At 44.8% G+C, this 16,307-nt stretch overlaps 1 protein-coding gene across 1 annotated transcript in view; it reads right to left on the bottom strand.

Moving 5' to 3' along the window:
* RILPL2 (Rab interacting lysosomal protein like 2) overlaps positions 1-16,307 on the bottom strand; it is a 94,597-nt gene that overhangs the window by 34,491 nt on the left and 43,799 nt on the right. Inside the window, exons 2-3 of the mRNA XM_086942915.1 lie at positions 13,684-13,835; positions 10,072-10,185 (exon numbers count right to left, since the gene is read on the bottom strand). Coding sequence (XP_086799041.1) covers positions 10,072-10,185; positions 13,684-13,835 — 266 coding nt within the window. The remainder of the gene's footprint in view (positions 1-10,071; positions 10,186-13,683; positions 13,836-16,307) is intronic.

Raw genomic sequence — 16,307 nt, 5'->3', positions numbered from 1 at the left:
ACAAATTCTTTCTTGCCCATGGTCAGATCATTACAGCATTTCCTTTACGATCCCCTGCCTCTCCCCCATCCAAGCCCTCCCCTCAGTATCCATTATGGCTAGTAATTGGAACCGGGTAGATATGACAGCTTTTTGCTCTTTTCTAGCCACCCCCTTGCCTAGTACCCCTACACCTTCTGCTCAACTGATATCTCCTCATACCCAGGTGGAACACATCAATGCCTGGTTGGATTCAGCCAGAGACAGACTAGCACCACTTAAGAGAATTAAGCACAAAACGCCCCATGATGCTTAGCGTTGGTTTTCTGACATCCTAAAGAGAAAGAAATTAGCCCTGCGCCAGCTTGAGCGCAAATGGAGGCGAGATTATTGCCCAGAAAATAAGCCTATCTTCATACTAGCCCGCAAAGATTACAAGAACACTATTCTTAAGTCTAAAACTGAATATTTCTCATTAAAAATTCTTGATTCAACCAACAAAGCTAAGGACATTTTTTCTGTTGTAGACGAACTGGTCAAACCTGACTGTGTCACTCCACAGCCTACTCCCTCCCAGCCTCTGTGTGATTCCCTTAACTCTTATTTCTTTGGTAAAATTGCAACTATTAAAGCCAGCATTCCTAAAGATGACTTATCTTCTGTTCCCAGTCGCCCACACATTAACCCTCACCTTTTTGATCAATTCCCTCCTATCACTCAGGAGACCTTTTTCTCTCTTCTTCATAGGCTTCATTCTGGCTCTCCTACTGACACCTGCCCTCCTCATATCACTCAGGATATTTTCCTCTGCTATCCTAAACCCCTTCTGTCGCTCCTTAACAACTCCCTCGCTGCTGGCATTATCCCTAAACTCTTTAAGAGTGCTGAGGTTGTCCCCGTCTTGAAGAAGATTGGTTCCAATCCACTAATTCCTAGTAATTTCCGCCCCATATCACTACTACCCTATTTGGGGGAAGTTCTAGAGGCCCATGTCGTAAATTGTTTGAGCTCTTTCATAGAGCACTCTCATTTTCTCGACTCACATCAAGCAGGCTTTAGGCCCAAACATTCTACTGAGTCTGTTGTTTTGGCGGCTCTTGATGAACTAAGGAAGGGTGCGGATCAGAACATCACACAGGCTTTGGTGCTCCTGGATCTCTCACCGGCTCTCGACACCGTCGACCACCATCTTTTGGTCGACCGCGTCGAGAGCGCCGGGATCCAGGGCCCCCCACTAAAGTGGATAGCATCTTTTCTTAGCGACCGGTACAAAGCGGTTCGCCTTGCCAATTTCTCATCTGAGAAGACAAGAGTAACTGGTGGGGTGCCTCAGGGGTCATCCCTTTCGCCTCCTCTCTTCAATCTGTATATCCTTCCTCTGATCCTGGCCCTACGCAAGATGAAGGTCATTATTTTTAATTACGCCGACGACCTCCAGAAGGTTTTTAATATTGATTCCTCACTCGCCTTCATGGAGAATTTTCGAACTACCTTGACTTTTATCAGTAATTGGATGAATGCAAACCAGCTTAAATGGAATCCTGATAAGACTGAGCTGGTTCTTACTGGGGATCTGACCAACCCTTGGAATTCTAATTTTTGGCCTCAATCATTGGGTTGCCCACCTTCTGCTGCCAGCTAGGTTAAAAGCCTAGGTATCATTATTAGCAGTGGCTGTAGGAAGGTGGATATCCGACTATGGTTACCCCCAACTTTTTGCATGGTGTTTTGCTGGTTTTTCGACTTAGTTGACCTGGGGCCCTGCTATTCAGGCCCCAGGCCCACTGCTCTCTCTGTAAAATGGATTCCATGTACCTTAGGTGCATAACCAATTGGTACTGGGCCACCTTATCAGTCCCTGTACAGCATACCTTAGGTATCCAGGGCATAGGTGTACCCAGGGCCTACCAGGGGCTGCAGCATGTATTATGCCACCCCTGGCTGGCCACCCAAATCTGACACAACTGGCTAAACGACAGCTGGGGCAAGGTGGTGTAATCACCCTTTGCTTTAGATATAGTATTCCTATATCTAAACCTAAAATGGACACATGTATTCCTATCAGTCACTCCTATGGCAGGCCTTATCAATCCTGAAGGCAGAGTGCTTGGAATTATGTGAGATGGTGCTCTGGCATGAGCTGAGCCCATTTGCAGCTTGCGGAACCAAGTCCTAATAGCTGTTCCATGATAACGCGTACCATATACTCTTAAGTGCATTATAATCCTCGCGGTTATTTGCCAACTTAGGTATCGCTTTATCAAAACATGTCATACGAATTGGAATACTAACCCCTCGCCAATTCTGGCGACGGGGTTAGCATTCCACCCTTCTAGATGGACACGACATGTATGTAACTGTGAACCCCGGTTAAAGTTAACTTGAGCCTCAGCATCACAAAATGGATGCTGCCACCACAGACACAAGTCTGACCTCCTGCTGCTGGGAGTCCTTCCAGCGAGGAGAGCTTGGACAAAGGGTTTCCTGTCAGGGGCGGTGCTAGAACCATCCCAGACAGGGTTTTGTGTATCCCAGGTAGGCAGGGCTGAGAGGAAGGTGACTGCAAGTGGCACCCCGGTGCTCACTGTGCATATGCCGGCTCAAACCAGTTCCAGGGGCACCCCAGCCCCTGAGCTGGGGAGAGACCAGACAAAGGAGAGGGGTGTAACCACCCCCCTCCTGGTCCCACCCATGGGCAGGACCTAGTCGCGTGCCAGCCCCTTTTCTTAGGATAAAGGTAGAAGCGGGCCCCCTTCCCAAACTAGATCCTCCTGAATCAACTTTAAACGAAGAAGACGACTGGACTTCGACATTCTGCTGCACAGAAGACTGAAGAGAATCTCGCTTGTGGCCTAGGAGTGGCCACCCTGTGAACACAGGCACCAACCAGCAACTCGACGGCTGCTTTGCCGCCGCCTCCCGCCGGAGCCCGAGCCCAGAGCCTGACAAGACCCAGACTCCCAGACTTCTCACAGCCCGATCCACAGTCCCTGCAAAGAAGGGACCCGTGGAGGCACCGAGAGACGTGGGACCGGACCTCTTGGAAGACACTCGAAAAGCTGACTGCGCAGCATCAGAGGCATCCTCGACGTTGTGCTTTGGGGACTGAGAACCCCCACCACCGAGCAGCCCTTGCACCGAAGATCAGCCCCCCAGCATCTCCACGATCTGCGTGGGGTCCTTTTGCATTGTGCCACTCGGCGCGCCATCCCGGCCACTAGCCACGTGGTCAGCGGCCATCTTGGCGATGAAACCGACAAACTACACAGCGGGTCTGGTTGCTCCAGACTTGCCCTCGCTCCTGTAAAAGGGAGCACCCGCTCTGACCTTGCTGGTCCGAGTGATAAGCCTTTTTCGATTCCTGCGTGGCTTGCATTAGCCAAGGCCTGTTTGCTTCAATCAAGTTGCCGACACCGCCAACAGCGAGAAGCCTGCATGGGACAGCTCGTGACCGACTCCTGGACGTCCTCGACCCCCGGTGTCCACGTGGCTGCAGAGAGAAGCTACACCTCAACGCCTGTTTGCACCCGACATCGCCTGGTTCCAATCTGGTTCCACGGTAGTCACTGGCTAGTGACTTTGAACATTGTCCCCTCTGCTTTCAGGTCTTCACATCTTCAGATCCACCCTTGGGTCCACCGGAACTCTTCACATCGAGTCGCCTGCAGCATCTTCAGCTCCAAGCACCATCGACCAGCGTGACGAAACCCGACACTACTTCGACCCTATGCACCCGCTTCCTGTGGGTGAGGTAACTCAGCAACGCCGGTGTTCCCACACTGGTACACACCTCTAGGGCCTGTGTCTCAAGTTTCAGCTTTCTAGGTCACTCAGAAGGTTCCTAACTTTCTAACTTTTACGCACCATAGACATTGCATTGGTGAGTGCGTGCACTTTAAACACTGCACCCGAGTCCCGCGGGCCTTTCCCGACTTAGTCACTGCTAGTCCCGATCAGCTCCAGCGATTCCCAAGGCCCTAAGCCTGTTTCCTTTTAGATTGGTATCTCTTATACCACTTTCTTAGTATATGGTTTCGGTGGCCCCTAGGGCTCATCCATATTGTGCAACTTTTGTGTATTTTAAACTGTGTTTTGTTTAAGCTTGTGCTTCTGTGCTCATAAAGAGTTCAGGGGATATTTGTAGTTAATAAATATATATATATTTTCAATATATATCTGTGTGGTGTCCTTTCATCTGGTATTCAATGGGGTTGTGTATGGTAATACAGCTGGCTTCACATGCCTTTCAGAGTTTAGCCTAAGACTGCTTAGACCAGTTATCCTAGTGGTAACGTGGACAATGAGGTTGACTTACAACCAATCATCACAAGGGTTGCTTGGCATGGTACAAGGTGATCACTAGAACTAATGAGCATCATATACCAGGCCAACTTCTCACAGTGACCTTACCATGAAAGCCCAGATAAACTCTGCGGTCCCTGCTAGCTTCTCCCACCTGTGAAGAATTCGTAAGAGAAGTAGATTTTTAAGCTCCGAGGCTTTGATTCAAGTCATTTTGGCCCTTGTCATGTCCCGTATTGACTACGCCAATTCTTTATATGTAGGAATCCCAGCATACCAATCTCGAAAGCTTCATTTGGTGCAGAATCAAGCCGCTAGGCTTGTTTACGGCCAGCCTAAATCTCTCCATGTTCAACCATTACTTAAGAGCCTTCATTGGCTCCCTGTGACTCAACGCTGTCTTTTCAAACTTGGTTGTATCACTTTCAAGGCCCTCCTAGATCAGGGTCCTAGTTTCATCTTAACCAAAATACAGTGGTATGTCCCCATTCGTGAATTACGCTCATCCAATATGAACCTCTTGAGTCCTTGTCCATTTAAACTTAATAAACATGGCGGTCTTAGAATCTCGTCCTTAGCCCCCCCAATATTGGAATTCACTCCCTCTGGACCTTCGTCTTTCCACTTCCTACTTCTCCTTTAGGAAAGCGCTCAAAACTTGGTTGTTTGCTCAGGCCTTCAATTAAAGTATCTGCTGTGTCTGTTTGCATGTCTGCCTGCCTAGCCCCAAGAAACCGTCTGGTGATTGTGCGCTCAAGAAATACTTTTAACATAACATAACATAACAATTACAAAAAGAAGTGTTGCTCTCATAGCAAAAACTGAAGGTTTTTACACATGCAGTGCTTGTTTCCAACAGGATGTAGAATGGCCTATATTGAATCGTAGCATTCACAGACTTTCAATATAGCCATATTTATTGTGTTACCGTCACAATTGTGCTGGCTATCACTGTCAAATTCAAGGTCTTCATTGCATCGGCCAGAGAAATATGGAAGTCCGAGTCAGCTATCCCCAGCTAACTGAAGCAGACGTAGCAGTCCAATATGTTCATGATCTGTTAGGTAACGTTATTTTATGTCTGTTGGCACTGGGGTCACCAGTCCCCTAGGGTAGCATGGCACGAGCGGGTAGGCATCAGAAAGCATATGTGTTAAGCAACCATGCAGCACACGCAACCACTGAGTCAGAAACCTGGGCACGCAATTAGTGACACCACTCCAGTGAGTTTGTGTAAAAACTCAAGTTAACTTTATTAAGATAGAGCTGGGTCAGGGTATTAGGAATTCATCATAAAATTAGCTTATTAACTTTCCACTAAAATACATGTGTGAGAACACTTGGCAATAAATACTGGATGAATAAATAATAAATATTAAATAACCACAGGCCTGACCTTGGCCTGGTTTCTCATCATCACCTGTAAGAAATACATTATAAGGTCATGAATACAACACTGCGTTAAGTAATGAGGAAACATTTCACTAAAGGTGTGACATCCTATTAGCCTCAGCCTTAGGCTCCTCCTCCCCTATTAGGGGTAAAACTTAGGAAGGCATAAATGACGTATCATAAATAACTGTAGATCAGAGTTATCATTCTTCTTACGCCTATGAAGAACTTCCTGTGAAGTCAACGTAAAACATTTCATTAGGTCAGTATTACCTATCTTATCAAGTAAGAATTTCCTTCAATCAGGGTAGCCTTTCTCTTAGCAGAAGTAAACATTTAATAATAGATCAACCATTTCATGCCTCAGACCTGCACATTCCATTGGGCCTATGCAGAGCATTCCCCTAAATAAGGCAGTAATAACTAGGCCTATTGTAATATGTGCATTTCATTAGTAGCACAAACACTGCATTTCTCAGCAATAACATTTCCTAAAACGCAGGAATAAACAGTGCCTCAAATGAGGGTAAAGCATTCAATTGGCAGGAGCGACCCCTTCCTTAACCAGGAATGACATTTCAGCGGATAAGGGTAACATTTCCTTATTCAGTGCCCAACAGTTCAATAATCCCAAAATAAGTCAGGCTTCAAGCATTAGTGAACATTTACTAATAGGTAAACCTTTCATAAGGCCTAGGCTGAACAGGACTCTAGGCGGAATATGGAAAATCCCTGGGTTTGGGTCTATCACTCGCTATTTCTCTTCATCAGGGAATGGTAGGCTTTCCATTACAGCCCCTAAACAGGGGGGGGGGGGTTACCCTATTAGGAATTGAGGCCTATAAACTATGGGCCTTGGGACCTCTCAACCAGTCCAATACCAGAGTAAACATTTCCTGCAGTAAAGATAAGCAGTTCAACAACACAGTTCCTTGGGTTAGAGTAAAGGAAGCAATTCACCAATGCATCAACATTCAATAAAGGCATCACCTTTCATTATTTTCCAATAAACATTTCAGTATAACAACCCCAGCATTTCATTAACCCAGCATGGAACATCTCCTCATTTACTGGTGGGTAATTAATCACCATCTTCCTATGGAAGAATATCCATTTCCTTAGACATAGAGAACCAGGCCCTAGTTAGGGAAGAACTTTCCATTAGACAAGTTAAGCATTTCGTTTAGCAAGAATGAGCTTAAAGAACTTGGCTTGCACATATAAAACCTTCCCTTATGCATATAGAAACATCTCCTTAAGCCCGGATAATCTATGCATCAGGCTAAGATGAGCAATACATTAGTCTAGGCTTAGCCATACCTAAGGCCTAAATAAGCATTCCATAATGGCTAAGCTGTCCCAGGCCTCAGACAACAAGAAGTCAGGTTCCCCTAGCCAGGGGTTAACTTTTAAGGGCCCACCAGACAATCCGGGCCTCCGCCCAGTTCAGGGAGTGCTGGAGGCACAATGGTGGCCAATGGGGCCCAGTAACAGCTTTTCCCAGGACGTGGCAGGTGAGCGCTTGAGGGGGGTTTCACGGCGCTTCTCTCCCTCATCACATTTCACAGGGGGGCAGCCTCGTGGGGACAAGCGGTGCTTCAGCCCCAGCCATCTCCTGGCATACAGCGCTTCCACGGGCACCCCAGTTCTGGGAGCTTGCGCTCAAACAGCAGTTCCCGGGCAGTATAGCGCTTCAGCAGGCAGTCCTAGCAGTTGGGGCACTTCACAGAGCTTTACAGGGGGGGCAACTTCCACAGCCCTGCAGGCAATTCACAGCGCTCCCACAGGACACAGCAATTCTTCACCAGTCAAGCGCTTGGAGGGCAATGTAGCGCTTAGGCAGTTTCTAGGTTGGCGCTTCATCAGCAGTTGCTTTAAAATAGAGGCAGCTCACAGGACATGCCAAACAGCAGCGGTAGGTTAGCGCAGGGACCCCAGGTGGCGTCAGGGGGCACAGGGAGCAACACAGCGCCAATACCTGGGTGGCTCTTCAAATGTCCTGTGGAGATTCAGTCTCTTCTTGGCGCTTTATGTTCCTTGCGCCTTTGTAAGTTTCTTGGTTACTGGTTCCTTGATTTCTTCTTGGCGCAGCTGTTTCTTGCGCCCTTGTAAGTAGCAGTTGGGTTCTTGTTTCCTTTGGTTTCTTATTCCTTGAAGGGGGTTAAGTTGGTGGCTGGTGTTGGATCTCCTCAGCCAATCCCCTCAAGTGGTCCCTGGGGGTTCCCTGCCGCGGGGCTAGGTCAGTGGGGGGGGGACAGGATACCTCAACACTTGTAAAGCAGCACACTAGGCCTTGTCATTCCAGCATCATAAGACCCTGCCCTGACCCCCACTGCCTATCCTCCTGCGTAGGTACTTCCCCAGGTCTTCCCCTCAGCTTCTCTCCCCAGGAAAGTTCCCTCCCTTTCCTTTTATAGTGCCAGTTGACAGTTGGTAGTGTCAGTTGGTGTCACCTCACCTCTCCCAGAAGGTTCCAGAGGCTTCCGGAGGTTCCACCATTCTACCTGTGGACAGGCTGGCAGGCTAAGATGGATACATTGCCTGAGGGTTGCAGCCAGCCCCTGGCTACTAGAATGCGCCCACCAAATCACGCTGCTGCAGCAGTGGTCTGTGGCGGCCATGTTAGGGGTAGGAAGTACCTGTACTTTAACACTAGTTTTACACTACACAGGCCCTTCTCCACTACACAAGACCTACACACTGTTGTTTCAATAGGGGCATTCTAAATTAACAGGGGATAAAAAGCGAAAAATTTCTGGGGAAAGGGCCAAGTCTCACAATGTCATAACGCACTACTTGCCTTTTGTATGGCACTGTAATGCCTTCAGCAGTTTGTTTTACATTATTTTCAGCCATGCTGCATATACACCATGTCTAAAAATCATTGCCAAAGCCAATATGTCTCATGAATGAGACTGAGACCTACTGATTTTGTCAATGCTTGTTCAGCTATGGTGCCTGTATTCTCAAAATAGCACCAAACATACCCTTGCAACATCGTTTTTTTTGTTTCTGGGCTTTGTTTCTACAGTAATTTCAGCTTGTTTTACAAGCAGTTCAGCCCTGCTCATAAAACAAGCTTCACTAACTGAAGAAAACAAGCCCTGAATTACAAAACAATGTTGCATGACTAACACTAGCAACAAAGAAAACAGCGATCAAGCAGCAGCTTTCTCCGCTGCAACTCTCAACTTACCAGTGTCACAGAGATGGGCTCCTCCCTGGACAAGAACACAAGCAACCCAGGACAGGTTTCCCCTAGATACGGTTCATCAGCCATGTGTAGCTTGTACCAGTGACACAGTGTTCACGGGATCCATGTCTAGGAATAAATAGCCTTACCATTTAGGGCGACACACTAAAATATACAAAAAGTAATGGATGGAATGCTGGACTTAATTTCAGTCACTAGTAATATCTCGGGATGCATCACAGTCCACTGTCATTTTGCATACCATGCCAACTCAATTTGGACCCAGCCTTTTCCATCTATGGCAGAGGGAGACCGAGATGTATGCTGAGTCACATAAATTGGTCAAGTAGATACACTGAGATTAAGATTATGGTCTCTCTGCTTAACAGCTGACAATTTAGATCAGGTACATCACTTTAGTTCTGGATTTCATACAATATGCATAATACAAGGGTATAGCAACAGGAAATAATGAAAATAAACAGACTGTATTTGTGATTGACAGGATCACAGCTAATCCTGTAACAGCCCAAGTTCTGAAAAGGACTACATAGCAATTCACCTTACAAAACTTTACTGGTTTTTAAGTGGATACTAGGCCATGCTAATTTCACCAAGACTACACCAATTTAAGAGTGAGCATCTAGATCAATTAAAAGGTAGATTAAATAAGGCGTGGTTAAAAAATCTGGATTTAAAATAGAACCAGTCCCTTATTAATATAGGGCATACTCATTGTACGAGTGAATTATTAATGGCCAGTGGGTGAACACATCCTGTTACTAAATGGGGCAATAAAAGAATCACCACAGTATTTCAGTAGACAATGCCTATCTCTGAAATTATTATTGTCATCATAAAAACCAAAGTAGAAGTGAACATGTTTTTCAACACTGTCTGGATAGTAGTTCTGGTATCAAAGTCCTGATAATTCTGGATTTCTAGCCACTCGGGGTGTATTTGCTTTCTATCGCTATACATTGCAGCCCTTGGGCTGCTTTTACTACACGCTATTTGCAGAACTACTACTAACTGGGAAATGTCTGCTGAATTATTTTTAGGGACGACAGTCAAAACGTATTTTATGCAAGTGAAAAAATAACCAATGGGGTACCAGGGTTGTAAAAATATTGAATAACAGACTACTATTTTTACATTTACCAAATCATGGGGTGGTTGTATAGAAAAACACAATTGGTACTTACAAACGTTTTACAATCGATTTTTCTTGAACACTTTCATTTGATAACGCAGCATTGGGTGCAACTGGTTCTTCTTCCAATGTTGTAGCCTGGTCCTCGCTCGGGGCAATGAGGCCACTGTGACAATATATAAAGTATATAGAGTAGATAGTTGGCATCATTTACTTTCCATGAATGGGTAAAGTATGGTCCTGTGCTCTGTAGTCTAGTGTCTGGACCCTTTAAGTTTGCCCACTCAGCTATCTCATTGTCAATATGATACCACGTGTGTTGATGGCCCTACCACAGTAGAAAAAAGTAGACAACCTGAGGCCATGTGAAGACCTCTTGCACTTTACAAAGTCACAGTTTTAGGCCATTCCAAACCAGTGTGATAGGTGGCCACACATTAATTTAGTAATAATATTATTTTTATAGAGAAAAGTGAAGGAATGCGGGATGGTAAGACTTTTGTAATTGGAAAGCAGTTCTGGAGTTTTCCATCACTGAAATTTAAGAACATTGTGTTTTTACAAATATGTTGATGTTTGTAGTATATTCTGGTTAAGATACAGTGGTGGGATCTCATCACACCAAAGATTCCCCAGGTTTCTAGTTTTCAGAAATGCCTAGGTTTTGGTAGGGTTCTGTGGGCTCTTGCAGTCCCTGATCACAAATACTACAGCCATCATCTAAGGAAATTGGAAAGAAAAGTGTATTCATGCTGTCTTAGTTTGGCCCTTGCATGGCACTCTGGGCTGCAGACATTGGCGCGAGTCACACACAACACACTTCCATTCATTCCCGAGGGCCTTTAAATTACAGAAATGTTCTGGGTAGTTAGGAGTTCCTGGGTGCTGGCCAATCCTAGGCCAAAATACTGCACAAATGTGTGCTTTTGTCAAAGTTTAAGGTTTGCAAGTGCTTCTGGGTAGGACAATCTAGCGAAAGCCACACAAGTCACCCCTCCCTGGATTCCGCCAGGTATCTAGTTGTCAAAAATCTGCAGATTGCTTGGTTTCATTAGGTGTCGGTTGAGCTAGGGCCCAAAATCCACAGCTACCCACACTGCAACAAGAGGGTTCGTTTTCAGTGGAAAGATGTGATGTGGCCATGCTGTGAGTTGGGTCCTTTCCTCTTATGGGAACTAGGTCTAACCACACAAGTGAGGTAGCATGGGGAACACAGAATAGAAGAACATTTGTTATTATCAATTGGATTTCTTAGTATTTGTGCCTTCTAAATGTAAGCCAGTCTGTAATAAATAAGACATTTTGAAAAATCCCCCCAGAATCACATACTAGTATGAGTATACCCAAATTCAGAGTTGTACTCACTGCTTCTCAACTCTGTATCTGGTATCCATTTCAGAACTACATAGGTTTCCTGGCTACCCATTTTTCACCCTATATATTTTTCTATATGAATTGCTGTATACTTGGTACACAATGAAAAACCATTGCAAGGTGCAGCTCAGTTGTTGTCACTGGGTACATCGGGTTCCTGGACAACCTATAAATCCTGTATATCCCTGCAGCAAGAAGAGTCTAGCAATCATAATGGTATATTGCTTTTGTGATTCAGCCTTTGTGACAAAAAGTTACAGATAAACAAGGTCACAAATGGGTATTTTTCCTACACATTTACAATGCTTTTTATCTCAACAGTTTCTTTGGTGAAATCTAGAATGATCTATACAAATCCAGAAAACTATAGCCTTTCTGGACCACCCAAGGGTTTCACACCAGTTTCCACCACAAACTGGAAGAAGGTTGAAAGTGCAAACATTCAAACAAATGAGCTATCTCTTATAAAAATGCCAAAACTGTGGTACAACATTGCTTTCCCTTGCAGCTTTGCACGTTTTTGAAAGCGGGGAAGATGGTGACTTTAGTAAAGCTAACCTTTAGTTGATGCTGTTCTCCTATCTTTCCTCAAAAACTCAAAACTTAGCTATATTTTGACTATCTTCTCAGTCCCCTCCAGGGGAATCAAAAACCCTGGGTACCTTTAGAATCCCCATGATGTTGGGAAAAAAGGAGCCAATTTGACATGGCTACCTTCTGCAGAAAAACGTTATGGAGGCCTAAGCGCAAAGTACCCCAAATAGGCAAAAAGGGCTCAGCACTGGGGTGACAAAGCCTCAGCAGTTAAAGGGTTAAACTCTCTCACCACCTTTTCCTTAGGATAGAGTGACGATGAAGGTGCATCATAATTAACAGGTGGTGGTAAATAGCACACACTACTGATTCAAATATCTATTCCCACTCTTTTCAAAAGAGTTAGGAGCTCAGGCACCTCTTGTTCAACTCTTCTTCCAGTGGCGGTACCCTTTGGAACTACAATCAAGGATTGTGGGATGGGTTTCTACCAAGAAGCTCAGTGAGAACTTTACCACAGGATTCTTGTTGGAAGGTAAACTACATTATTTAAAGGGGAAATAAGCACTAGGGTACAGTAGAATATTTTGTACATCTTCTTCATGTGATAATGTTACCCTTACCAGTCAGGGGGCTCTTACAATTTGCCATGGAGCCCCAATCTTTGCCTTAAATTCATCAGCTTTTGCTATTTTACCTCTGGCCAGTTTCTTTATCTTGTGGTTTTCCCCTTCAGCAGTGCCACTGTTTCCACTGCAAATACATTGCAGCACCCCATCATACTGTATCTTTCATTATGAAGTAGCTCTGCCTGAAGATGAGTCGCCCAAGACTATATTCTATTCAAGCAGCAAATAAAATGCAGTGACTCCTCCTTAAGCATTGCGACAAAGGCTAACCCAATGACAACGTGCTGCTTTCAGCAAAACATCTGCACTACTCGCTTTCCTTGCACATATACACTCCCAGGTCCACTCACACTCCTACGCTATTTGTGAGTGGTTTGCTGATGGACAACCACTCGCAATGTGCCCCTTTCTTGTACTTTGTTAAGCTCTTCATGTACTTCCTTCTCCCCTTACACTCTTGTGCTGTCCACGCGTAGGCTATAAGCAGCACAACAAAAAAGGGTCAACCCACTGGCAATGTACTTGCCGCTACTCTAGGCTCGACATGCCTCACCAAAACAAACCACTGGCTAATGCAAGCACTTACCATTGACATGGTTTCTGAGACGCACCACATGAAACCCTCACCACTTTAGCACTAGCATTCAATACGCATTCGATTACAAAAGCACCCTCTCCAACTAACATGCACACATTGTACAAAAACGGTGGTAGGCATGCCACCCCATAGAGTACCCACTCTGAAATTAGAAACATTTGAGACATGCAGACCACACATAAATGCTGCACATTCCAACACAAACATACACACAGAAGCACACACTGTAAACTGCAGAACCATAAATTCACAAACTCATCTCTCCCATACAACTAATTCTTCAGAACCTAGTTTATCTACTTCTCAGATCCCTAAAGTAACAAGAATTCTGGAAAAAAGTATGCCCAATGGGCATTTAAGATATCTCACTTAACTAAGAGGCCACAACATTAGAAAAAGAGTGCTGTGCAGATACAAACAGAACAGTGGCAACATAATTCACCATTGGGTTGAGGACAAGATGACATGATGTGCCCTCTCATGGATAAAGAACGCCTACAATTGGGGAATACACAATATTGGAACCCACCTTTTATAGCACTGCAGTTCCTCTTGAGCGACAAGAAGTTGAGCCTTCAGGTGGTTACGTTCTTGCAATACCGCTCTCAGTTCCTCCAGTGTGAATCGAGGGCGGTTCGGATCTGTAAGATCTACAACCATTTTGTCTGTCCCAAGATCCAGCTGCAAAAGAAAACGTATTTTGTGTTGCTTGTGAGGAGAGAATGGCGGCCATGCTATCAAGACAAGTTTGAATGCACTATTTTTAGATTCAAATATGCCACCTTATGCAGTGCTTACACTTTAGGAAGAATCTAAAACACGCAGTTAAATATAATGATAACTATAGCACAGCAGATGGACTAAAACTGGCAAGTTGAGAACGAGGATCTTAGAGAAACAGTTATAGATTTAACCCAACGCAGTTAGGTATGGATTGGCAGCACCGCTGTCTGCAAGACGTGTTTTTACCAGTTCTTTAAAATATACACAGAGTAGGCATTGGCTAAACCAGAGGAGTACTACTCTTTCACCTCATGCTGTTGACTCTCTGATGTATCATTCCACCTCCAATGGAGTGCTTGGATTGCAATGATAATGGGATTATTTTACACCTGAAAAATACACTACGTCATCAAACACTTTGATCTTTACCTCGTACATGTACTGTGGGCAGAAAGCAACCCTGTACTTCTTTTTTTAACTGTGCTAAGCCTATTTTACAGTAGTAGGCTTTAAAAACCATTTTTATTGGTTTTAATTACCAAATACATAGAAACACTCTTAATTTAGACCTCTGGTTTACATGCAGGCAGTATAAAATAGACTTTTTTATACACTGGGTTACACAAGTAGACACAGATCCCAGTATTACTCCCATATGGGTGTTTGAAATGAACAATCTATTCTTACCTTAATCCATCTCTCTGAGTTCTCCTTTTACCACTCCTAGTTAAACAGTCCATTCATTAATCGTGTCAGCAACATCTATAGTGTATCATCCTTTGGTTCCCCAGCCTGTAGAAGAGCCTCCACCATTTCCGAATTATCAGGGACTTCCAGGGATAACCCCTGCTTTCATAAAGTTATTTTTTTGACCTCCATGTTCATATCTAGACCTGCAAGCTCTTCATGTATGGTTGGTGTGGTATATGCAGTCCACTTCCTTGCCAAATCTCTTTTTGAAACTATTAAAATCAACATTAAAAACGTGAGTTTGGACCTGGTAAATCGGCATCTTTCAGTATTGCCGCGATAACAAACTGAGGCACTGAGGGAATATTAAAGGCTAGAATTCGACCAAGCTCACAAAGAATTATCTGCCAATATTCGTGCAATTCATCTTATTACAGTCCCAGACTGTATGAATTAAGGTGGCTTCTTCCACCTCACATTTCAAGCAGGCGGTCTGCTGAGCCCTCCCCATTTTATAGAGTCCTCTTCCATTATAATAATACACTCTGTGGAGTAATTTCAGCTGGACCTGGCGTAGACGTAACTTGATTGCATCCTCCCTCTGAAGCATCAGAGCCCCTTCCCAATCAGTATCTTCCAGAATTCCTACATCACCCTTCCATCTAGCCCTCAGCTTCTGAAACCAGACCTACATATTAATAATAAGGGTTCTATAAAAAGCGGGTATTGCCCCATCCCAGTTCTCCAAGTACAGGCTCTCTGACCCTTTCACGAACAAATGAGCTCCCATATGTTGCTGATTCTCTGCAGCAAACACACCCTTGTCTCTAATGCTAGTAAAGAATATGTGTCCTGGTGCCCCATTTTGTAAAGTAAGGCTGTCATAGTTGTGATGCAGCGGGCCCTCCAATCTCTTGGCCCCAGTGCCACTGCACCTGCTTCACTAATAACAGCTAACCCGAAGCAAAGCGTTTCTAAATCTGGGCCTATGTAATTTTGCTGCAGCTTGTCTTAAACTGTGTGCAATGCAATTTTAAAATAACTTATTCACCGTGCTTTCTGTGAGATTGGGACATTGTAGCACTTTAAATACAGAAGTCACTATTCCTTATTGCACCTATAAAGAATAGTGGTTCAATTCAGTGACTCCCTTGTGACACACACAGACATCTGAAGTGATCACATTAACCAACTAAGGTTTCATAACGCAAGTGCTTATTCCACTGATCAAGTTGTATTTATTTTTCACCAAGTCCCTGGGCCAGCTCCCCACCACTGCTGCAGGCCGAGCCCCCCATTCGAACATGCACCGTGCTGCCATTCCTTGACGCCATTGTTTTTGTTGTCAAATATGTGCTCACTTTCACCTCCTCTTTTCCCACCACAAATCGTAACATTCGCTTTCTTTTTTTCCAGCCTTAACCATAACTTTTGCCTCCTTTCCCTTCCCCCAAATCATAACTTTTGGCTTCTTTTTTACAGCTTAACCCATAACTTTTTGCCTTCTTTTTCCCCCTTAAACTGCTCCTTCTCCCACGCTCTCCCGGCTAACTCTTCCTCCAGATTCTCGCCTTCTCTTGACCCCACCCAGCACCCCAACCCTCCCAGGAACTGACTTGATTGAGGCCACAATGCCGGGATGCCAAAGGCAAGCCAATCTGTGACCATCTGCGTCTGGACCTCGCCTAGCGCCAGGACCACTGGGTCTCCACCCACCCACAGTTACACCAGCACTAAGAT

The sequence above is a fragment of the Lissotriton vulgaris genome, chromosome 11 (assembly GCF_964263255.1).
Source record: "Lissotriton vulgaris chromosome 11, aLisVul1.2, whole genome shotgun sequence".
Classification (NCBI taxonomy): domain Eukaryota; kingdom Metazoa; phylum Chordata; class Amphibia; order Caudata; family Salamandridae; genus Lissotriton; species Lissotriton vulgaris.
Note: the sequence above shows the minus strand (reverse complement) of the source record. Positions and strands in the feature narration are given on the sequence as shown.